The sequence below is a fragment of the Balaenoptera ricei genome, chromosome 17 (genome assembly GCF_028023285.1).
Source record: "Balaenoptera ricei isolate mBalRic1 chromosome 17, mBalRic1.hap2, whole genome shotgun sequence".
Classification (NCBI taxonomy): domain Eukaryota; kingdom Metazoa; phylum Chordata; class Mammalia; order Artiodactyla; family Balaenopteridae; genus Balaenoptera; species Balaenoptera ricei.
The window spans coordinates 69979543-70005130 of record NC_082655.1 but is presented as its reverse complement, the minus strand read 5'-3'; the positions used below and the strand labels follow the sequence as shown (position 1 = coordinate 70005130).

General features: G+C 34.1%; 1 protein-coding gene across 14 annotated transcripts in view; it reads left to right on the top strand.

The window, feature by feature from the left end:
• CSPP1 (centrosome and spindle pole associated protein 1) overlaps positions 1-25588 on the top strand; it is a 225941-nt gene that overhangs the window by 153317 nt on the left and 47036 nt on the right. For 12 of the 14 annotated variants that reach the window (XM_059901811.1, XM_059901810.1, XM_059901821.1 and 9 more), the window contains 5 exons: positions 1209-1417; positions 3588-3709; positions 4068-4146; positions 18760-18889; positions 21476-21623. In XM_059901811.1, the coding sequence (XP_059757794.1) occupies positions 1209-1417; positions 3588-3709; positions 4068-4146; positions 18760-18889; positions 21476-21623 (688 nt within the window). The remainder of the gene's footprint in view (positions 1-1208; positions 1418-3587; positions 3710-4067; positions 4147-18759; positions 18890-21475; positions 21624-25588) is intronic. The other 2 variants (XM_059901819.1, XM_059901823.1) reach the window with 1 other exon arrangement.

Genomic DNA, 25588 nt, shown 5'->3' with positions numbered 1-25588 from the left:
AATAATTTATTACTCTTCTCAAAGGATACTTTTTTTTTTAGTTGGATGTGTAGAATTTATTTACTAAGGCAAGTTTTTGTTTCATCTTTAATGATTAAGAAACTTTAATTTCATTAAAAAGTTCATTCTTAAAAAGAATACAGCAACTTAAAATTACTCAGCTGTAGGCAACTTTTGTCTTACTTTTTCTTATGCTAAGTATATATCCTGTGGATTATTCATTTAAAAAAGTTTAATAGTGCACCAGCATCACTCCCAGTGTGCTTTTTGACTGCTCATAGAGTAAAACTTTTAGATTAATCTGAGAAATCATTCCTGAGAAATTAAACATGCTGGGAAAAAAGGATGAATTCCAAAACTGAATATATTTTCCTCTATCAATAAATACCTTTGAAATAGTTTTGACAATCAAAAACTTCCTTTTAAAATCTTGAACTTTTTAATGTAATATGGTGACATGTTAACCTTTGCATTTAGTTACCTTAGTGTTTGATGGACCTTCTTATTTATATTTAAATGAAACAACCTTTGGAGTGTCAAGTTGCTTTATGAGAATAAATAAATAAAAATATTAGATATAATAGTTAGACCATTACTTTTGGGTTTACTTTTGATGTGCACATCTTAGAAAAGGACATGTAAATGATGTTCTGGAGCGAGGGTAAGCAAACTGTAGCCTGTGGCCAAATCCACTTGCTGCCTATTTTTGTAAAGTTTTATTGCAGCACACCCTCGTTCATTTGCTTACATATTGTTTTTGTCTACTTTAGTAGTTGTGAAGAGACCACATGGCCTGCAAAGACTGATATATTTACTAGCTGGCTCTTTACAGAAAACCTGTGCTCACACTGATCTAGAGAATACTTTGATGTTAGAATACTTTGATGGCAATTGGTAGTAAAGCAGCATAGTGTTGTAGTATAATAGAGTTTTATATTTAGAATTAATATCTGGCTCTAGTCTTTGCTTGATTATTTATGAATGGTGAGACCTTAGGTGATTTATGTACTTTCATGGAGTCTCAATTACCTCTTTTATAAAATAAGAATTGGATCTTCAAAATCTCTTATAGCTGTAAAATTCTGTTATTCTATGTCTAACTTAAGTGCCTGCTGGCAGTCTGGGATTCTCTAGAGGGTCTTTTGAGATCCCTTCCACCTTTAAATTTATGATTACATGTAACAAACAGATTTTTTTCTTTATTTTAGCCTGATAGACTAAAGCAGTTTAGTGTGACACCAAGACACTTCGAAGAGACAACACCACCTGAAAGACCCAGAGTAGCTTTCCAGACACCTCTCCCTCCTTTGTCTGCCCCATCTGTCCCACCCATCCCATCAGTTTACTCCATCCCATCTCAAAATGAAGATTTGCACAATGGACTCAGCAGCACCCTTGGTGAAATGGTGCCTCCCAGGTGCTTGTTTAAAATGTTTTGTGTTTGGGAATTAGGTAAGGTATCATTATATTGTATATTCAGAAGGATTTGCTGAAGCAGGTAATGTTATCCTTCAGAGATTTTTGTGCAGTTAAAGCCTTTTGTCAAATAATTTCTATTGAAATTCGTTTTCATTGTTGATCTTTTCTCTGTTATTATAAAAACAAGGGAAATCCTTATAACATTCTTTTGCTGTTTAAAGATGCTTCAGTATTTTTAAAATGCATAACTAAGTATATTTATTATTTAGTTTTAGGTCGTATTTTGGAATATCTGTTTAACATATAAAACCTAGCCATTTTCAATTTTGTAATTTCCACTTGGCAAACATTGAATACTTTCTTCAGTTAATGCAGAAAAAGTTTCTAATGTGACTGTTTTATATATATTACTTTATTTTAGTTTCTGTTTCCTTCAACTCTTTCTCTGTGATTACTTACAGGCTATGCAACTCAAATACCTGAAATAAAGTGTTGAGATTATAAAATCTGTATTTAGGTATTAGGGTAAAGATTTGATTTCCGTAGGTAAAAAGCATTGTGCTATACTGGACTAAACATAAAGAAAATCCTGTTAACATTGATATTTTCTGGTCAATACTTTCTTCTCTTAGTAGGATTTTCTCTTATTTTTGCTTACTATTAATGTATTAATTGTAGGATTGCATTTAATCAGGTGTTTTTCCTTTTTAACATTGATATTGTAGGATTGCATTTAATCAGGTGCTTTTCCTTTTTAACATTGATATTTTCTGGGCTATACGTTCCTTTAGGACTTGGTATTATCTTTTATTTACTGGTAACAAATTGTAGGACCATGTTTACTGTATTTATCAGGTGTTTTGTTTGTTTCATCTAATGGCTTCCTGACTCAAAGGGACTAGGTGGGATTGGAATTACAAAGCATGGTATGATGATTTTAGCATTGATTTAGGGATTAAAATGGTTGGCTTCACTGCCTGGATTTTGGGCAGACCACACTTGTATTGAACTTCAGTTTTCTCATTTGTAAAAAGTAGAATAGTAACAGATATTTATATATGTGTGTGTATATATATATGTTTTTTAATCTACAGTTATAGGGATGTTGTGAGGATTAAATTTTGTATTAATCTCTATAAAAATTTAAGATTTAATGATATTGACAGTTCCCTTTTATAGTAATTTTTCAACTGCTTTGTTTATCTATGGAGTGAGGATAGTAAGGTTAGACACGTTGAATGATTAGTAAATATGAAAAATATTCATGACTGAAGAGAACTTTAATGCCTTCTCAGCTCTTCACAATTATTTTGAAGTATACAAGGGAGAACCTAATATATACACTCAAAAGTGAAAACACTCTAGGATGCCTCCTTTTTCTTTCTGTTCATCTAAAGGAATTTGCCTTTTACATTTTAACTAATGGAAAATATTGCCTTGGTGGAAATACACAGATACTTCCTAATCATTAATGAAGTGCTGATGTAGAGGTTTTTAGAAGTTTTAACTTTATGAAATGCTGAAAATTAACTTAGAAATTTACTGTTGATATTTAAGTAGTTTCTTTTTCACATTATAGTTTAATTCCTTTGAAAGAGCAATACGTTTTTAGAGTTAAAAAAATACATCTTTCTCCCAGTCAAATGGAACCATTTATAATCTCATTTTGTACCTCTTTGCCGTTTCTTGATGTTGTATCTTTCTTCTCTGTGACTAACTCACTCTAGTAGTGTGGCTGAAGCATTGCCTTTCCTAGAAAGCCTTCCTTATACTTTTCTCCTCTTCCCTATGTGATTTAAATGTTCCTGCTCCATGTTCCTGTAGCATCCTGTGTCTACTTGTATTGTTTCATTTACTGTACTCTGCTGTAATGGCTGTTTATTTTTGTATTATTCCTGAGGGACAGAGACCATGTTTGGTCAATACTGGCAGATAGTGGCGAATTAGATGTTAATTGATTGAATAAGTGTTGTACCTTAAATTCTGAAATTTTATATTTTTTGCATTTTGAGTTATAATTTTTGATAAGAGATTGAAGCAAGATGGTGGCTTTTCCTAAAGCAGCAATTAGATTTTCAGTAAGATTTTTGTAAGAAAATAATATCTTGATTTAAAAAAAATTTGCAGTGGAATATGAGAAGAATTTCCTAATTGTCTTTTTGATACAGCATTGCAGCTCTGCCTCCACCTCCCCTACTACCACCGTTGGCTACCAACTATCGAACTCCTTACGATGATGCGTACTATTTTTATGGGGCCAGGAATACGTTGGATCCTAGTCTTGCTTACTGTAAGTTATCTGTGGAGTAAACATTATTTTCCAGTGGTTCAATCAGGAAAATTGGTTTTTGTGCAAGCAAAAATATATAAATGAGAAAAAGCACAGCTTTACTTAATTCCAATATTATATATATATTGATTTAATAAATGCTGTATTTTAAAACTCAGTTATAATTCATAGTTATTTCCTTTTTATCTAGATTTAAGAAATATTTTTGTTTTCTTGCCTTATTCTCTGCTAACGCCTAACTCAGAAGGAAATGTGGATTTTTTTCCTTAGGAAACATTTTCAGTATGTGACTTTTCCTTTAGGGATAAAGTGTTATTAAGTGGGTACTCTGAAACAAATGTGTTGGTTTTCTTTTAAGATGGTTCAGGAATGATGGGAGTACAGCCTGCAGCTTATGTTACAGCTCCTGTCACCCACCAGCCAGCACAGCCTATTGTGTAAGTAGTTAAAATAATAATTTGTTTCAAGATTAATTTGTCTTCCATAGAACCTGTGTTATTCAATGCGTTCTTTTATTCTTCAGAACAGATATAACTTATTTTAATTTCCAATTATTACATAACCAGTATGTTCAAAGCATTGCTTTTAAGTCAGTGTTTCATAGAAAGCACATTTAAAAAATTAAGAATAACCTCACTTTCTTTCATTAGAAAAGTCATGTGTGTATAGTTATAGTTTTACATTTAAGTTCATGATCCATTTTGAATTATCTTTTGTATAAGGTGTTAGATTTCGATTGAAGGTCTTTTTTTTTTTTTTTTTTTCTTCTGCTTTATGAGTGTCCAGTGGCTCCCAACACCATTTGTTGACACGATTATTTTTCCTGGGAATTGCTTTTGCACCTTTGTCAAAAACGGGCATATTTGTGTGGGTCTCTTTTTGGGATTCTCTATTCTATTCCATTGTTCTATGTGTCTATCCTTATGTTAGTATCACTTGATAATTGTAGCTCTGTGGAAGTTTGGAAATCGAGAAGTATGAGTTCTTCAAATTTGTTTTTCTTTTCCAAGATTGTTTTGGTTATACCAGGTCCTTTGTATTTCAATGTGAATTTTAGGATCAGCTGCTCAGTTTCTGCCAAAAGGCAGTTGAGATTTTGATGGAGATTATATAGAATCTGTAGATTGGTTTAATATTACCATCTTAATTTTTTTTCAATTTTTTGTAATGGTAACATACACATAACATAAAATTTATCATTTTTAAGCATTTTTAGTGTATAGTTCAGTGATGTTAAGTACATTCATATTGTTGTGTAACCATCACCACCATCAATTTCCAGAACTCTTTTCATCTTGCAAAACTGAAACTCTATACCTATTCACTATTCCCTCTCCCCTATGCCCCTGGCACCCATATTCTACTCTCTGTTTCTATGATTTTGACTACTTTAGGTACGTCATAAAAGTGAAATCATACAATATTTATCTTTTGTGTCTGGCTTTTTTAACTTACCATAATGTTCTTGAGGTTCATCCATGTTGTGACCTAAGTCAAAATTTCCTTCCTTCCTTTTTTTTTTTTCCCCACACAGCTTGCAGGATCTTACTTCCCAGAATCTCCTTTATAAGGCTGAATAATATTTGATTGTATGTATATACCATATTTTGATTATCCATTCATCCACCAATGAATACTTGGGCTGCTTCCACATTTTAGGTATTGTGAATGGGCAACTGTGAATATGGGTATACAACTATCTCTTTGAGACTCTGCTTTCAGTTCTTTTAGGTATATACTCAGAAGTGGAATTGCTGGATCATATGGTAATTCTATTTTTAATTTTTTGAAGAACCACTATACTGTTTTCCACGGCAGCTGTACCATTTTATATTCCCACCAACTGTGCACAAGGGTTCCAGCTTCTCCACATTCTCACCAACACTTAGTAGTCTCTGTTTTTTTGCTAGTAGCCATCCTAAGGCAGGTTAGGTGGATCTCATTGTGGTCTTGATTTGCATTTATTTCTCTATGATTACTGATGTTCAGCATCTTTTCATCTGCTTTTTGGCCATTTGTCTGTCTTTGGAGAATGTCTTTTAATTCCTTCTCTCATTTTTGAATTGGTTACTTTATTTTTTTGTTGTTATGTTTTAAGAGTTCTCTATATACTCTGGATATTAATCCCTTATCAGATATATGATTTGCAAATATTTTCTTCCATTCTGTGTATTATCTTTTTACGCCATTGACACTATAGCAGTACTATAGATGCACACACATTTTAAATTTTCATGAAGTGCAGTTTGTCTATTTTTTCTTTTGTTGCCTTGCCTGTGTTTAGTGTCATATATAAGAAATCATTGCCAAATCCAACTTTGTGAAGCTTTTGCCCTGTGTTTTCTTCTAAGAGTTTTATAGTTATCAGGTTTTACATTGAGGATTGTGATTTTGAGTTACCTTTTGTGTACAGTGTTAAATAAGGGTCCAACTTCATTCTTTGCATGTGGATATCATTTTCCCAGCACCACCATTTGTTGAAAAGACTGTCCTTTCCCCATTGTATGGTCTTGGCACCCTTGTCAAAAATCATTTGACTTTATATGTGTGAATTTATTTCTGGGTTTTCTGTTCTATGCAGTTGGTCTATGTGTCTGTCTATATGCCAGTGCCATGCTGTTTTGATTACTGCAGCTCTGTAGTAAGTTTTGAAATCAAGAAGTGGGAGTCCTTTAGCTTGTTCTTTTTCAAAATTGTTTTAGCTATTTGAGGTCCCTTGAGATTCCATATAAATATGGGGAAGCGTTTTTCTATTTCTGCAAAAAAGGTCACTGGGATTTTAATAGGGCTTGCATTGAATCTCTAGATCACTTTGGGTAGTTTTGACATTTTAACAGTATTAAGTTTTCCATTCCATGAACAGGAGATGTGTTTCCATTTGTTTGTCTTTAATTTCTTTCAGCAATGTTTTGTAATTTTCACTGTACAAGTCATTCACCGCTTTGGTTAAGTTAAATCCTGAGTAGTCTGGGTTTTTTTGATGCTATTATAAATAGAACTGTTTTTGTAATTTCCTTTTCAGATTGTTTATTGTTTGTGTATAGACATTCAACTGATTTTTTTGTGTTGACTTTGTATTCTGGTACTTTGCTGAATTCATTTTGCTAACGGTTTTGTGTGTGTGTGTGTGTGTGTGGAATTGTTAGGGTTTTCTGCATATAATATCATACCATCTGCAAACAGAGATAATTTTACCTCTTCCTTTCCAATTCGGCTGCTTTTTTTAAAATATAAATTTATTTTATTTATTTATTTTTGGCTGTATTGGGTCTTCGTTGCCGCACGTGGGCTTCCTCTAGTTGCAGTGAGCGGGGTCTGCTCTTCATTGCGGTGTGCGGGCTTCTCATTGTGGTCGCTTCTCTTGTTGCGGAGCACAGGCTCTAGGCACGTGGACTTCAGTAGTTGTGGCTCTTGGGCTCTAGAGGGCAGGCTCAGTAGCTGTGGTGCACGGGCTTAGCTGCTCCACAGCATGTGGGATCTTCCCGGACCAGGGCTTGAACCAGTGTCCCCTGCATTGGCAGGTGGATTCTTAATCACTGCACCACTAGGGAAGCCCAATTTGGCTGATTTAAAAATTTTTTTCTTGCCTAATAGTTCCAGTACTATGTTGAATAGAAAGGGTGAAAGCAGGCACCTTTGCCTTGTTCCTGATCTTAGAGGAAAAGCTTTTAGTCTTTCACCATTGAGTCTGATGTTCACTTTGGATTTTTCATATGTGGTATTTATTATGTTGAGGTGGTTTCCTTCTAATTCTAGTTTGTTGAGTGTGTTTATCATGAAAGGTTGTTGTTAAATTCTGTTAAATGCTTTTTCTTTATCAATTGAGATGGTCGTTTGTTTTTTTTTCCCCTGTCATTCTGTTAATATTGTCTATTATACTGACCAATTTTTATATGTTGAACCATCATTATATCCCAGGAATAAATCCCATTTGGCCATGGTATTTAATCCTTTTAATATGCTGATATGTTTGGCTTGCTAGTATTTTGTTGGGGATTTTTTCATCTGTGGTCATAAGGGATATTGGTCTATAGTTTTCTTTTCTTGTAATGTTTTTGTCTTGTTTTGAAATCAGGGATATGCTGGCCTCCTAGAATGAGTTAGGATGTGTTTCCTCCTCTTCACGTTTTTGGAAAAATACGAGAAGGACTAGTGTTCTTCCTTAAATGTTTGGTAGAATTCATCATTGAAGCCATTAGGTCCAGGTCTTTACTCTCTCAGGAGATTTTTGACTCCTGAGGGATTCAATCTCCTTATTAGTTATAGGTTTATTCAGATTTTCTATTTCTTTGTGATTTAGTCTTACATCTTAACTATATTAAATCTCCAGTCCATGAACATGGATGTCTTAATTTATTTGGGGTTTAAAAATTTCTTTCAACAGTATTTTGTGGTTTTTAGACTGTTTAACTCTTGTTTAATTTATTCTAAAGTATTTAATACTTTTTGATGGTGTTGTTAATTTCATTTTTATATTATTCATTGCTAGTTTATAGAAATACAATAGAAATTTGTATATTGATCTTGTATCCTGCAGTTTTGCTGAACTCTTTTTATCATTACTGTTTTTAGTGCATTTCTTTGCATTTTTCTGTATATATGATTTTTTAAAAATAAATTTATTTATTTATTTATTTTTGGCTGTGTTGGGTTTTCATTGCTGCGCGTGGGCTTTCTCTAGTTGTGGTGAGCAGGGGCTACTCTTTGTTGCAGTGCATGGGTTTCTCATTGCGGTGTCTTCTCTTGTTGTGGAACACGGGCTCCAGGCTCACAAGCTTCAGTAGTTGTGGGTCGTGGGCTTTAGAGCACAGGCTCAGTAGTTGTGGCACCTGGGCTTAGTTGCTCCACGGCATGTGGGATCTTCCCAGACCAGGGCTCGAACTCGTGTGCCCTGCACTGGCAGGCGGATTCTTAACCACTGCGCCACCAGGGAAGTCCTCTGTATATATGATTATGACATCAGTTAATAGAGGTTACTTCTTCCTTTCTAATCTAATGCTTTTTATTTCTTTTTCTTGCTTAATTGCCCTGACTAGAGCTGCCAGTACAATGTTGAATAGATATTATGAGAGTGGGCATTTTTATCTTATTCTGATCTTAGGTGGAAGGCATTCAGTCTTTAACCATTAAGTATGATGTTAGTTGCAGGTTTTTCATAATTGCTTTTATTAGCTTGAGGAAGTTCCTTTGTATTCTTTGTTGATTATTTTTATCAAGAAGGGGTATTTAGCGTATTCTTTCAACATATTACTAACTTGGAAGTTGAATTTTGTGAAATGCTTTTTCTGCATCTATTGAGATGATCCTGTGGTTTTTGTTCTTTATTCTGTTAATGTGGTGTAGTATATTTATTGGTTTCAGATATATTAAATCAACCTTGCATTCCTGTGATAAATCTCACATGGTCATGGAGTATAATCCTTTACATATCTTGCTAGATTTTTCACTTTACTAATTTTTTGTTGAGGATTTTTATCTCTATATTCATGAGTGTTACTGGTCTTTGGTTTTTGTTTTCTTTTTATGTCTGTTTGATTTTGGTATCAGGATGACACTAGCCTAATAGAATTAGTTGGATGCGTTCTTCCATTTTCTATTACTTTGGATAGTGTGTGAAGGATTGTTGCTAATTCTTTTTTCAGTGTGGTAGAATTCACCAGGAAGCCAGTTGATCTTCATCTTTTCTTTATGGGTAATTTTTTGATTACTAATTTAATCTTCTTCCTTGTCATTGGTTAATTCATATTTAAAATATTGTTCTTGCGTCAGTTTTGGTAGTTTGTGTCTTTCTAGAATTTGCCCATTTCATCAAGATAATCTAATGTGTTGGCATACAGTTCTTCATAGTATTCCCTTACAATCTTTTTCATTTTAATAAGGTCAGTAGTGATGTTTCTTTTATTTTTTTATTTCAATAATTTTAGTCTTCTTATTTTCATTCTGGCTAAACATTTGTCAATCTTGTTGATCTTGTCAAAGAATCAGCTATTGGTTTAGTTGATTTTCTCTGTTGTGCTTCTGGTCTCCATTTCATTTATTTCTCCTCTAATCTTTTTATTTCCTTCTTTCTGTTTACTTTAGGTTCAGTTTGCTCTTATATTTTCTAGTTTTTGAAGGTGGAAGTTTAGGTTATTAATATAGTGTCTTCTTTTTTAATATATACAAAGTACAACTATAAATTTTCCTCTTATTACTGTTTTAGCTTCATTCCTTAAATTTTATACATTGTGTTTTCATTTTTATTCATCTCAAAGTATTTTTCAGTTTCTCATTTGATTTGTTCATTGATCCATTGGTTAGTTTGGAGTATGTTGTTTAATTTCCACACAATTGTGAATTTCCCAAATTTCCTTTTGTTACTCATTTTTAATATAATTCCATTGTGGTTAGAGAACATATTTTGTATTATTTCAATCCTTTTAAATTTATTGAGGCTTATTTCATGACCTAACCTGTGGTCTGTGCTGGAGAATGTTTCATATGCGCTTGAGAAGAATGTGCGTTATCCTGTTTTGGGCTGGATAGTTCTATCAATGTGACTTAGATCTAGTTGGTTTATAGTGTTTTTTATTTTCTGTTTCCTTGTTGAGCTTCTGTGCAGTTGTTCTATTATTAGAAGTAGTGTATTGAAGTCTCCAGTTATTATTTTTGATTTATTTATTTCTGTCTTCAGTTCTGTCAGTTTTTGTTTCCTGTGTTTTGAGTCTGTAGTTATGTACATATATGGTTATAATTGTTATGTCTTACTGATCAGTTGACCCCTTTATCGGTATAAAAGATCCTTTCTTTGTCTCTAGTAACAATTTTTGACTTAAAATATATTTTGTCTGTTAACAGTACTGCTACTCTTGTTCTTTTTAGTTGCTGTTTGCATGATATATAATTTTCTGTGTTTTAACCTCAGTGTATTCTTTGAATCTAAAGTGTGTCTCTATGTAGACAGCATACTTTTGCATCCTACCTCCCACCCCCTTCAATTCTGCTAGCTTTTGCCTGTATTTACATTTAATGTAATTCCTGTTAAGGTAGGATCTCTGTCAGCCATTTTGCTATATATGTATCTTTTAAAAATATATTTGATGTCTTTTTTGTTTCTCTGGTCCTCCATTAATTCCTTTTCTTTGATGTTAAATATAGCATTCCATTTTACTTCTCTTGCTTCTTTTAGTGTAATTTTTGTGTTATGTTCTTTGTGGTTTCCTTGCAGATTGAAATTAATATTTTAATTTAAAAGAACTGAGTTCATATTAACACCAATTTAATTTCAATAGTATACAAAAAATTTTCTTTAATATAATGCCATTCCTTTCCTTCCTTTTTTCTTTTTTTAAATTGGCTCATTCTACTCCATTCCAAGCCTTATCTTTTTTTTTTTTCACATCTTTATTGGAGTATAATTGCTTTACAATGGTGTGTTAGTTTCTGCTTTATAATGAAGTGAATCAGCTATACATATACATATATCCCCATATCCCCTCCCTCTTGCATCTCCCTCCCACCCTCCCTCCCTTTCCTTCTTCTTGATGCCATTGTTGTCAAAGTGTATCTTTATACACTTAAGCTCTTCAACACAATTTTATAACCCTTCCTTCCTTGCTTTATGTAGTTGTCTTTTAAATCAGAGAAGAATACAGTTACAAATAAAAACATATTCGTAATATCTTTTTTAAAAAATTTATTTTTAAAAATTTATTTATTTATTATTTATTTTTGGCTGCATTGGATCTTCGTTGCTGTGTGCGGACTTTCTCTAGTTGCGGCGAGGGAGGGCTACTCTTCATTGTGGTGCACGAGCGTCTCATTGCAGTGGCTTCTCTTGTTGCGGAACACAGGCTCTAAGCATGCAGGCTTCAGTAGTTGTGGCACATGGGCTCAGTAGTTGTGGCTCGTGGGCTCTAGAGCACGGGCTCAGTAGTTGTGGCACATGGGCTTAGTTGCTCCGCGGCATGTGGGATCTTCCTGGACCAGGGCTCGAACCCATGTCCCCTGTATTGGTAGGCAGATTCTTAACCACTGCACCACCAGGGAAGTCCCATATTTGTATTATCTTTCATCTTTACCTATGTGGTTATTGTTACTGGTGTTCTTTATTTCTTTGTGTTTACTCCAGTTACTGTCGAGTGTTCTTTATTTCAATCTGAAGTGCTCCATTCAGTATTTCGTATAAGACAGGTCTGTTAGTGATGACTTCTCTGAGTTTTATTTAATAATGTTCTAATTTCACTTTTATTTTTGAGGCATAGTTTTCCTGGGTATAAAATTCTTGGTTGACTTTTTTTTTTCTATTAGCACTTTGAATATGTCATTTCATTGCCTGCTGGCCTTCATGGTTTCTGATGAGCTGTTAATCTTATTGAAGATCCCTTGTATGTGATGAGTTATTTTCTTGCTGCTTTTGAGATTCTTTCTTTGTCTTTGGGTACGTTGCCTATGATGTGTATAGATGTGGATCTCTGAGTCTTTTTGCTTTGAGTTTGATGAGCTTCATATGTATAATTTCTAAGAAGTACGAGCCCTGGATCACCAGGGAAAAATGAGAAAAAGGAAGGGTGGGAGGAGCCTTCAGTTGCTAGGGAATCATTGCTCCTACTTTACCCAACACTTAGAACCTCTTACCTTTGACACAATTCCCATCCCATGCCTCCGTAAACAGGGCAAGGTTTTAGGGATTTTATTAGTCGTATACCATCAATACCATCAATAAAATCTATGACTCAGTGAAAAAAAGGGAAAAGTGTGTATAAGTTTACGTATTTTTTCCATTTCTTTATTTTTAGTTTTGAATGCTGGTTATCTTTGCTCTTTGTTTTATGTGCTTTCTTTGTGTACTCTTTCAGAAATATATTTCTTGAAATGTGGAAGCAATATCACTCTTTAAGCAAAAATGATTGGAAAATTGATGAGAGACAGAATTATAGGAGGATGATACAAATTTGTTTAATGGAGGAGGGTAAAAAGTACAGAGATTATTAATGAAGCTACCAGTGTCTGAGTAACAAAAAGGGAAATTCCCAAAGCAGTTGGTAAAATAGAAAGTGAAGATTAGGGACTTTCAATACTTTTCCATGGAAAATGTGAAGTTCATATTCAGAAATCACAAAATTTACAAGGATATAAACCATAAGTGGGAATAGGCTTGCAATAAAAGAATGACAGAGACCTCACATTAGGAATTGTTAGGCAAAATATAAAATGGTCATATTGATCATGTTTGTACCAGGGCATAAGAAACTATGAAGAATGACCAACAGATTTGAAATAGAATTAACTAGATATTTTAGTAAAAATTTTAAATAATTGAGAGTAGTAACTCAATGGATGGGCCTTAATAGCAGATTTGAAATAGAATTAACTAGATATTTTAGTAAGAATTTTAAATAATTGAGAGTAGTAACTCAATGGATGGGCCTTAATAGCAGATTTGACATACCCAAAGTGAGAATTAATAAGTTGGAACAGTGGTTTTCAAATGTGGTCCCCAGAGTAGCAGCATTATGGGAACATGTTGGAAATGCAAACTCTCAAGCCCCATCCTACCTATGAATCAGAAACTCTATGCTGGGGCCCAACAACTTGTGTTCAATAAGCTTTCCTGGTGATTCTAATGTACACTAAAGTTTGAGAACCTCTGAACTAGTAGAGCTGAAGAAATTCAGCCAGAACAGGGAGAAAAAGACATGGAAAATATGAAAAAGGGAGTAAAAATTATGGCACTATAAAGGTTTAAGTGTAACTAATTGGAATTCTAGAAGAAGAGAGAGAATGAGATGGAAGAAGTATTTGAAGAGATGATATCTTAAAATTTTCTACAATTGATTAAAGGTCCTAATCCATAGATTCTAGAAGCCTAATACCTCTCAAACAGGAGAAATAAAAGAATTTCATACCAAGACAGTCACAGTAAAACTTTAGAACATAAATGAAATACAGAGGAACTTAAAATCAGCCAGAAAGAGAAGACATTACTTTCAAATGAACTCTAGGAAGGAATTCAGAAGATAACTATAGATACTGTCAATTTGTTGAGATGATTTTATACTCAGCAAAGTTATTTTTCATGAATGAGATTGAAATAAAATGAATGAGATTGAAATAAAAATATTTTAAGAGAAACAGCTGAATTTGCCACTAGCAGACCCTTAGTAAGTACAATTCTAAATGCAGAAGGAAGGTCACATAGGGGAGGTCTGCGTTACATGAAACAGTAGAAAGAAAAAAATGTGGTAAATACGTAGATGGAATTAAATAAATATTATATATGGTAAAATTATAATGGGTTTAAAAGTAAGTAAAATTAAGAATAATTAATAGGAATAGCATGTAATTTGGATGGGGTTAGATGGAGTTAATGTGTTTAAAAATCTTTGTATCATTTGTGAACATGGTAAAGATTTTGAATAGCTTTAGTCTTTGGTAAGTTATGTATGGGTGTTATATTTCTAGGATAACCGCTAAAAATATATGGACAAAAGGTGCAACTTACTAATGTGCTAGAGGAAAAAAAAAATCCAAAAGGAGGCAAAAAAAAGAGAGAACAAAAAAACATTGAAAGGTTTAAGGAGCCTATTTAATCTGATTGTAAGTCCAAATTAAATGGCAAAATTAAATTTGATGTTAGTAAATGGTAAAGTATCTAGGTCAGAGAGAAAGCTTGTCATACTAGTTGCAAAAGCAAAATCCAGGTACATGTTACTTATAAGATATACTTGAGCAAGTGGTATAGAAAAGTTGAAAGTTAAAGGGTACAGATATACTAGGAGAATATGAATTATACTAAAATTTGTTTAGCTATAGTAACATTAGATGAGATGGATTTTTCAGTCATAAAGATTTGTTTGAGACAAAGAGGATCCATTTATAAAGAATAGAGGTTCATTTTAGCAGGATAATGTGACAGAAATTTTTATGCACCTGAAAACATCATCTCAAAATTCATAAAGCAAAAATTTAAAGAACTGCAGGTAAAAGTTGACAAATATAGAATCCTAATGTGAGACTTTATTACTTCTTTTTATAAGTGTTAGATAAAGCAGAAAATAATAAAGTTAGAGAATAATTTACTTAACATAATTAACAAGCTTGTTTTAGTGGAAATGTATAGAAATCCACCTCAAACTTGAGAATGTCTATTTTTACTAATCTCACAAGAGTATTTATAAAACTTACCACATCCTAGTCCTTAAAGGAAGTCTCAGTAAATTTTGGTAGACTCATATCCTATGGACCATTTAAAGTGGAAATCAATTTTTAAAATAACAAACCCTCGATATATTGGAAATTAGAAAACAGGGAACAAATTAGAAAATATGTAAAAAGGGTGAAAATTAAAATAATTATCAGGCATCTAAAAAGTGAGAGAATAGCAAAGTAAACCCAAAGAAGCAAGGAAAGAAATAATAAAGAAGAGAAATAAATGAAATAGAAATATATAATACTGAGGATCAACAGAGTCTAAAGTTAGTTCTTTGAAAAGACTATTAAAATAGATAATTCTCTACTGATGTTGGTCAAGGAAAAAAAAAAAACAAAAGTGAAAGGTATAAATAAGAAATATTAGGAATAAAAAAAATTGTCACTTTAGTTGTAGTTAACCTTAAAAAGACAATAAAAATATATTATGAACAAGTTTATGACAGTGAATTTGGAAATTTAAGTGAAGAAAAATTCCTATTAAAATTTAACTTGGGCTTCCCTGGTGGCGCAGTGGTTGGGAGTCTGCCTGCCAATGTGGGGGATGCGGGTTTGAGCCCTGGTCTGGGAGGATCCCACATGCCGCGGAGCGACTGGGCCCGTGAGCCACAGCTGCTGAGCCTGCACATCTGGAACCTGTGCTCCGCAACGGGAGACCGCGATAGTGAACGGCCCGTGCACCGCGCTGAAGAATGGCCCCCGCTCGCCGCAACTGGAGAAAGCCCTCGCACAGAAACGAAGACCCAACACAGCCAAAAATAAATAAATAAATAAATAAAAATTAAAAAAAAATTTTTAACTTAATAAAACTGATAAGAAGTAATAAAAAACATGGATAATATCAAAACTGTTTAAAAATTTAGGGGTCACAAGTTTCAAATCATCCCACAAAATAAACTCTGCATCTAGATGGACTGGTGAATTACACCAGACATTCAAGGAAAAAAATTAATCTTACACAAACTAATACAGAGTATCAAATTCACACTGCTACTGAGACTATGATACTCCTGATACTCAAACCTGACAAGGCCAATATGAGAACAGGAAGTTATAGGCTAGTTTCACTCACAGATAGAAGAATCCTAAAATTGAACCTCATAATGTAGAAAAGGATATTTCATCCCAAATTGCAATTATTCTGGAAAGTAGGATGAATAAACTTAGTATTTCATATCAACTAAGAGTGTAGGCTTTGCAGGCAGAGTGCCTTGGTTTGAATCCAGGTTTTACTAATCAGCTTAAGGCAAGTTTCTTAAGTTTTATTTCTGGTTTGTTAATTGGGATAATAATGGTATCAACTCATAGGGTTATTCTGAGGATTGAATGAATTAAAATATGTAAAGCATCTAGAACCGTGTCTGATATATACTAAATGCTAATTGGTGTTAGATATCAACATTATGGTAAAATCAATTACTGTAATACATCATATTAAGAGAACAAAGAAAAAAGCTATATGGTTATCTCAACAGATACAGAGAAAGCATTAATAAAATTCAGTATGTCAGTATATTAGAGGGAGACCTGCTTACACTGAGAAAGTATAAACATGAAAAACCTACATCATATATTTTACTTAATGGTGAAATGTTTAAAATATTCTTTTTGAGATTGATAATAATGACTGGTATAATTATTGTCATTACTTTTAGGGGTCAATAATTGTAGCAAGGTCAAAAATAAGAAAAAAAGGAAGGAAGATAGGTACAAGGATTAGAAAAGAAGAGAGAAAACTGATATTATTTGCAAAAGAATGTACAGATAAAATACAGAATTAATAGGAGTGTTAGCAGAATTGCTGAACACAAAATTAGTGTATAAAAAGCAGTTGCAGGAAATGGTAATTTCTTAAAATGTTAAATGTCTACTTACCATACAACACTGCAGTTCCACTCCTAGGCGTATACTAGAATGTCCTCTAACACCATATACAAAAATAAACTCACAGTAGATTAAAGACCTAAATGTAAGACCAGAAACCATAAAACTCCTCAAAGAAAACATAGAACACTCTTTGACATAAATTGTAGCAACAATTTTTTGATCCATTTCCTAAAGCAAAGGAAATTAAAGCAAAAAATAAATAAATGGAACTTAATTAAACTTAAAAGCTTTTGCACAGCAAAGGAAACCATCGACAAAAGGAAAAGACAGGCTACTGAATGGGAGAAAATATTTGCAAATGATGTGACCGATAAGGAGTTAATATCCAAAATATATAAACAGTTCATACAACTCAACATCAAAAAAACAAACAACCCGATTAAAAAATGGGCAGAAGACCTGAATAGACATTTCTCCAAACAGGATGTGCACAGGGCCAACAGGCAAATGAAAAGATGCTTAACATCGCTAAGCATCAGAGAAATGCAAATTAAAGCCAAAATGAGATATCACCTCAATCCTGTCAGGATGGTCATCAAAAAGAACACAACTAACAAATGTTGGTGAGGCTGTGGAGAAAAGGGAACCCTCGTACATTGTTGGTAGGAATGTAAATTGGTGCAGCCACTGTGGAAAACAATATGGAGGTTTCTCAAAAAACTAAAAATAGAACTACTGTATTATTCAGCAATTCCACTCCTGGGTATATATCTGAAAAAAACAAAAACACTAATTCGAAAAGATACATGCACCCGATTGTTCATAGCAGCATTACTTACAGTTGCCAAGATATGGAAGCAACCTAAATGTCCATCAACAGATGAATGGATAAAGAAGTTGAGATTTATATACACAATGGAATACTACTCAGCCGTAAAAAAAGAACAAAATTCTGCCATTTGCAGCAACATGGATGAACTTGGAGGGCATTATGCTAAGTGAAATAAGTCAGAGAAAGACAAATACTGTATGATATCATTTGTATGTGGAATCTAAAAAATACAACAAACTAGTGAATATAACAAAAAAGAAGAAGACTCACAGATACAGAGAGCAAACCAGTGGTTACCAATGGGGAGGGACAAACTTTTGGGTGTAAGATAAGCTCAAGGATATATTGTACAACATGGGGAATATAGCCAATATTTTGTAATAACTAAATGGAAAGTAACCTTTAAAATTGTATAAAAAATAAAAAATAAATTTTAGAAAATCCCCCAAACAATAAAGCACACATTTTATTTCTGCCATCAAAAAAAAAAAAGGTGATGATGTTGTTTTCGGAGATAGGAGCCTTTTGTAGTCTCTTTTTTATTAGTATAGTTTTATTTTAAAAATAATATTTGAGTTTATCTTTTATAATAAAGATATTTTAAATATATTGTTTTCTTCGAAGTGGCTATATTCCTGTATTTTAACATGTATTGTAAACAAATAGTACTTTATTCCTTGAGGTTTATATTACTGTAATATGTTAAAAAATTTTTTTTGATTCCTTGTAAGTTTTTTAAAATTTTAAATTTATTTGGGATAGTCAGACTCTTTACTGTATTTATATTGTTTTATTCTTGAAATGGCTAGGAAGTTATTTTCAATACTTTATTTTGGAGCAAATTTATTAAGTAAGTCATTAGTTATGGTATTAGTAGAGGGACTTCCACTGCATTCAGAAAAGTGTGTAAGTAATACGTATATTGCTTGATGAATTATCACAAACTGTTTTTACTTGTATGTGAAAGTTTTACTTGCATGTAACTGCCACCTACGTCAAGAAGTAGATTCAGTAAATTTGAAAGTTCCATTGATTGTGAAAGCAGAGATAGGGGTCATTTACTTAAGGATTTCTCTTTGAACTATAGAGAAATTCTTTCCCTATTTTAAATGTACTTAAATGCCATGCTATTTCAAAGGCGTGTTGCATTTTCTTCTTGTTTTGTTATAAATGAATCTGGATTATTGTGTATTTGATGTAGGAGTACGGTTGGACAGAATGAACTGAAAATTACAAGCGATCGAGCAATAAATTCAGGATTGTTTTTTGAAGATAAACCAAAGCCTTCAAAACAGTCACTTCAGTCTTACCAAGAAGCTTTGCAGCAGCAGGTATTCATTCATTTTTTAATTCATTCGTTTGTTCGTTCATCTAATGTTAAACATCTTATGTGTTAGTTCAGTGGTCCATTAAAACTCAGAGTGTGGCGGAGGAGAACAAATTCCATTCATTTATAATTCAGTGTGATAAGGTTTGATGTAGGTAGACTGGAATGCATGGGATAGGGAGAATAATTGCCTGGGCTGTTAGGAGGGCTTCACATGGTTGATGATATTTGAGTTGCATGTTATACAGTGAATAAATGTGAAATTCCTGGTGTATTCAGGGAATGGAATTGATGTAGTCGAGAAGGGGCTGGAGTGTTAGATTGTGCTGGATTGTGAAGGATAGCTAATAAGGGGTTTTCAGTTTCATCTTGTTATCAGTAGCCAAAGGGAGGACATTTTAAGCCAAAGAGTGAAAGAAATAGTTGATATGAGTAGATGTGGCTTTTAGGAAGATATCTGGTTGTGATATGGACGGTTGGGAAAGAGATGTGGCAGAGAAACCTTTTAGTAAACTATTGAGGTAGTCCAGCCAGAAGGTAACAAGGCCCTGAACCAGGTGGGGAAGATGGAGAGGGCATCCAAGAGACAGTTCTGGGGTTCCATTGATAGGGCTTAGATTTAGGGAGTGAGGAAAGAACAGAGGGCTTGAAGATGATTCTGAGTGTTGTAATCTGAGAGAATAATGAGGCTGTGAACTGAGCGTAGGGAAAAAAGAGGTAGAATGCTTAGGGAGGAGGATAATGTTCTGTTGTGGTTTGTAATGTTTGGAGAGAGTTTACTTAAGAGTAACTGTATCAGGGACTTCCCTGGTGGCGCAGTGGTTAAGAATCCACCTACCAATGCAGGGCACACGGGTTCGAGCCCTGGTCTGGGAAGATCCCACATGCCGTGGAGCAACTAAGCCCGTGCGTCACAACTACTGAGCTTGCGCTCTAGAGCCCACGAGCCACAACTACTGAGCCCGTGTGCCACAACTCCTGAAGCCTGCGCACCTAGAGCCCGTGCTCTGCAACAAGAGAAGCCACTGCAATGAGAAGCCCGCATACCACAACGAAGAGTAGCCCCCGCTCACCGCAACTAGAGAAAGCCCGTGCGTGGCAACGAAGACCCAACGCAGCCAAAAATAAATAAATAAATAATAATAATAAAAAATTAATAGCTTACAAAAAAAAAAAGAATAACTGTATTAGATGTATGGGTTTTTTGAGGGGAATACTCATATCTCCTCCAGAGAGGACCCTGGAACTCTAGGTATATATTCACCTGAGGTACTTTTCTACAAAGTTTCACTTGGATTTCTTCTAAAGCTCAGTTTTTTTGTTCAGTTTTTTACGTTGGGCAACCTCCTTGGAAGGTGGATTTTTTTAAATTATAGAATTACCAACATTATTTTTTTGTGTGTTATGATTCTACAAACAAAAGACTGCATTTATCTGTCTGTTTTCAAATGAGCATATTAAAAACACCACCGACAAAACCAGCTTTCCTAACTCTAGAATATTATTTTATGTATGTGATAACTTCCTTGGCCTTTCTGGAGTAGTTGCTTAAATTTTCCATGCATATGGTTATGATTTTAAAAGTAACTTTCTAAAATGTAGATCTTTATTCATTGCCTATTTATGTCTTTAGAGACCAACCCTGTGCTTATACTTGATGCTGTTAAGACTGTATTTGTTTTTTATGCTTTCATAAAGTATACTTAAATAGCCCAACATTCTCCAGAGAGCTTTGAACCTTCAACAGCTTTGAATTTTGGGAATGGAGTTTGCCCAGAGTAGAGTAGGTCTGGTGAGGTATAGAAAGTAGTTGGCCCAGATCTCATGAGGTGTGAGGAGTAGTTTGTTGCTGGCCAGATCCCATGAAAGGGTAGATGAAAAAAGGAAGTAGGGAGATTCTGTTGGTCCCCATGAAACTGGTGAGGTTAGGGAGGGAATGAAGCTGGGGGGTGGGAAGATGGGGTTGGTTTAGTCCAAAGTGGCACCAGTGGCTGGAAAGGACTCAAGTGACATGATGCGAGGGAGTAGCAGCTATATATTCCAGCTATCAAAGTGTTTTAAAATTGTTTTTATAAATTTATTTTATTTATTTTATTTTTGGCTGCATTGGGTCTTTGTTGCTGCATGTGGGCTTTCTCTAGTTGCGGCGAGCAGGGGCTACTCTTCGTTGTGGTGCCCAGGCTTCTCATTGCGGTGGCTTCTCTTGCTGCGGAGCATGGGCTCTAGGCGTGCGGGCTTCAGTAGTTGTGGCATATGGGCTCAGTAGTTGTGGCTCGCGGGCTCTAGAGCACAGGCTCAGTAGTTGTAGTGCACCGGCTTAGTTGCTCCGCGGCATGTGGGATCTTCCTGGACCAGGGCTCGAACCCGTGTGCCCTGCATTGGCAGGCGGATTCTTAACCACTGCGCCATCAGGGAAGCCCCTTAAATTGCTTTTAATTATATTTGTGATGTTAAATTTTATAGTGAAGTATACTGAAAAAAAAATCCAGTTTTATCTCTAATAAGAAAAATAAAATCTGATATTAAAACTAACTTTTTGTATCAGAATACTTGTCAGCACTTATTACGAATGTTTCTTAATGTTGTTAAGATTCGAGAAAGAGAAGAAAGAAGAAAGAAAGAACGAGAAGAAAAAGAAGAATATGAAGCTAAATTAGAAGCTGAAATGAGAAGTTATAACCCCTGGGGGAAAGGTGGAGGTGGTGCTCCTCTGAGAGATGCAAAAGGAAATCTGATAAGTATGTTATTTCCATTGATTTGTTGTTTTTAAGAGAAACTAAGTTTAACTTTTTAAAAGAATGGGGAGTAGAAAAAAGTGGGAATCATAGTCTGTAAGGCAAGGTCTCTTTTTGTACAGCTTAATGCAAAAGAGGTATTTTGATAGTAAGCATAATAACAGGTTAAAAAGCCTTTCTTCTTCAGATTACTATTCATTTTATTACAAATTTTTCACCCTCCAATGATAATAACTCAGTTGCAGAGAAAAGTTCATGTTGGCAAGTTTTTACCCAAACTAGTAGTTAGAATTTTTTAAAGTTTTCTAGTAAAAATAATAAAACGCTTATTGCAATTTTTTTTTTTTAAACTAGTAAGATGTCTTTAAAATAAGTGATCTGGTGTAGTGGTGGGATGTTATGTACTTGCACAATGCAGAGACTCCTTTGACAAAGACCTGGCCTCAGAAAGTTTTGGCAGATTGCAGAATTATATTGATTTATCTTTCAATTATGTACTCTTAAAAATGTTCCATCTAGAAATCACACAACAAGCACTTTGAAAAGATGCTTTATATAACTTGTTATATATATATTGGAATGGTCTCTGATTAGCTTTTTTTTTTTTTAATTTTAGAACACCACTTTTTAAATTTTTAATTAATTAATTAATTAATTAATTAACTTATTTATGGCTGTGTTGGGTCTTCGTTTCTGTGCGAGGGCTTTCTCCAGTTGCGGCAAGCGGCGGCCACTCTTCATCGCGGTGCACGGGCCTCTCACCATCGCGGCCTCTCTTGTTGCAGAGCACAGGCTCCAGACGCGCAGGCTCAGCAATTGTGGCTCACGGGCCTAGTCGCTCCGCAGCATGTGGGATCTTCCCAGACCAGGGCTCGAACCCACATCCCCTGCATTGGCAGGTAGACTCCCAACCACTGCGCCACCAGGGAAGCCCCTCTGATTAGCTTTTAGCTTAGAATAAAAGCAGAGAAAGATAATGGGTTTTTTAAAATTGTTTAATTGGAAATGAGAAATGAATAATTAGAAACCCATTAAAATGGTAAAAATGTAAATTTCACATTCTTTGGGTTTGTGCTTTGTTGTAGGGATAGCTGAGAGATGCAATCAGAAGATTTTGAGGGGTACTGAGCTATTAGAGTTCTTAAGTATTATGCCTTTGATTCTTCGTTAAAGATGGCTTTTCTTTTTTTTTTTTTAAAGATGGCTTTTTAAAAAAGATACATTTGCGGCCCACTTAAATTAATGAGATAATTCTTTTCTTTTCCAAAGAATTTATTCCTTTCCTTTCTTCACCTCATAAATACTTTCCTCACAAATTTGAAGACTAGAACTCTTACTCTCTCTTTATAGATGAGATGATTTTAGGTGATGCATAGATAAGCATAGAAGTTAAATGTTTATTTGAATATAAATTAGAAAAACACTGGTTTTCCATTAATGGATAGTACTATAACATTTCCTTTGAAAGTAAAGGCATTTAACGAAAAGTGCTCTAACAAAGAACTCCCATTTCTCAGAGGCTTAAGGCTTAAGGCAGTGTAAGTTTACTTCTCACTTAAGTCACATTCTGATGCTGTTTGGGTGGTTCTCCTCCAAGAGGTGACTTGGGAATGTGGGCCCCTTCCATTGTGTCATTCCACCATTTTGGAGTCCTTTATTTCTAGCTGCACAGATGTGGTCCAGAGGGTGGGAGAACAAGTTGAGAATTTTGTTGGGGCCTGGCCTGAAAGTGGAGGAATATAACTTTTGTCTTTGTTCCATTGTTCAGACCTAGTTATAAGGTTCTAAAGTAACTGCTTGGGAGGCTGGGAAGTTTTGGTTTCTTTATACCCAGGAGGAGGACATGAGATTGATAAGCATCTACCCAGTCTTTGCTATTAAATTTAAATTGTAAATTGATAGAAACATAACAGTTACCACGAAGGAAGTGCTTATTTATGCAACAGAAACTTTGGGAAACACTGGAATAATTTCCTAGAAGTTTCCAGCTTGCTCTAAGATTATTTCCAGTTCAGACAATACAATTACAGTGTTTTGTGTGTGTTTAATGGGTAGAAGTGAGTAGGATAAGTGTTTGTTATTGAATTATAAAATACTGTTTTAGAATTGCTTGACCTAACAGGAATGGAGCAAACTTTTCTGAGATGTTTACTTTTAGTTGTAATGTTTAGTTTGCTTATTTAATGCTACAGTCATGCCATGAAATAAAAAAGGTGTGCTGTTTTATCAAATGCAGTGGAACTCTTTTTTTAATGGTATTTTCAAAGCCAGTAAACTCATCACTTAAAGAATATCAGTTTGTTTTGTATGTGGCTGTTATATTTTAGAGAGAGAGGGAACATAATTTTTCTATTTAAAATATGTAGTAAAGTTCAGTGTTTTGCTTTATTTCATGAGATGGCCAAGACCATATAACAGGGGTTATGTTGGGTAACTTTAATTCAGCTGCTGCCTTTTCTAATTACTCCTGTTTCATCTTTGATCTTTTATTACAAACAAATTAAAGAAATTGAATGTTCACCATTATCTTAGCTCTCTAAGAAAGATCTCTTTATAAGGTAAACTAGTTATTAATAAAATATCAAAATCTGTTACTCATACAATTTTAACATAGCATCAACCCTTTTAGAGTAAATACCTCTCGTTTTGATTACTTGTACTACACTTAAAATCTGTTTCTTTTCTCAGTTCTTTATTCATTAAAATTCCTTATTCGAGTTCCCGTAAAAAAACTTAGTATATTCTAACGTGTTTCAATGGGTGAATGGATAAACAACTGTGGAACATTCACATGATGGGATGCTACTCAACAGTAAGAAAGAATGAATTATTGATGCACAAAACAATTTGGAAGACGCTCAAGGGAAGTCTTAAGGGAAAGAAGCCCTTCTGTAAAGGTTACATACACATACATTCTCAAAATGACAAAACTGTAGCAATGGAGAACAAATCACTGGTTACCAAAGATGATAGCTGAGGAGAGGGAGTAACTATGATGGAGTTTTTGGGGGTGATGGAACTCTTCTGTATCCTGATTATGGTGATGTTACTTGACTCTATTGTATATTAAAAATTTTAAAAACCTGTATGTACACCAAGAGAAAAAAAGTAAAAAAAAAAATTAAAAATACTTAACCAATTTGAAAGATAGCAGAAATATCTCATAGTTCTAATTGATTAATAGCAAGATTGCTTCACATATATTTGGTTAAATATTTGTATTTCTTTTATGTATTATATTTGCCCCAGTTAGATTTATGTTTGTTTTTATGCTGTTTATTGAGACACAATTTGCATACAGTAAAATTCGCCCTTTTAAAGTGTTTTGTTCATTGAGTTTTGACAACTGATTCTGGTAACCACTGCCATAATCAAGATATTGAATATTTCTAACTTATCCAGCCCTATACCCTTGTCAGTCTCTGAGCTGCACTCTGGCACAGTAGTATTGCCTTTTATGTCTTTTTTTTTTTTTTTTAACTTAGTATGATGTTTTTGAGATTTATCCATGTTGTTATATACATCAGTAGTGTATTTCTTTTTATTACTGAATAGTATTCTGTTGTGGGGAAGCACCACAGTTGTTTATCCATTTACCAGTTGATGGACTTTTGGATTGTTTATAGTTTGAGGCTATTATGAATAAAGCTATTATAAACATTCACTTACAGGTCTTTGTGTGAACATAAGTTTTCATTTCTTTTGGGTAAATGCCTAGGAATGGAATTGCTGGGACATATAATAAGTGTATGTTTACCTGTGTAAGAAACTCCCAGACCTTTTCCCAAAGTGGTTGTGCCATTTTGCATTCCCACCAGCTGAGCATGAGATTTCCCGTTGCTGTGAACTCTCATGAGCGCTTGAGATTGTCTTGGAAATTTGTCATTCTATTAAGTGTGTAGTGACATCTCATTGTAACTTTTTGTTTTGAAATAATTTGACTTATAGAAGAGTTGCAAAGATAGTAT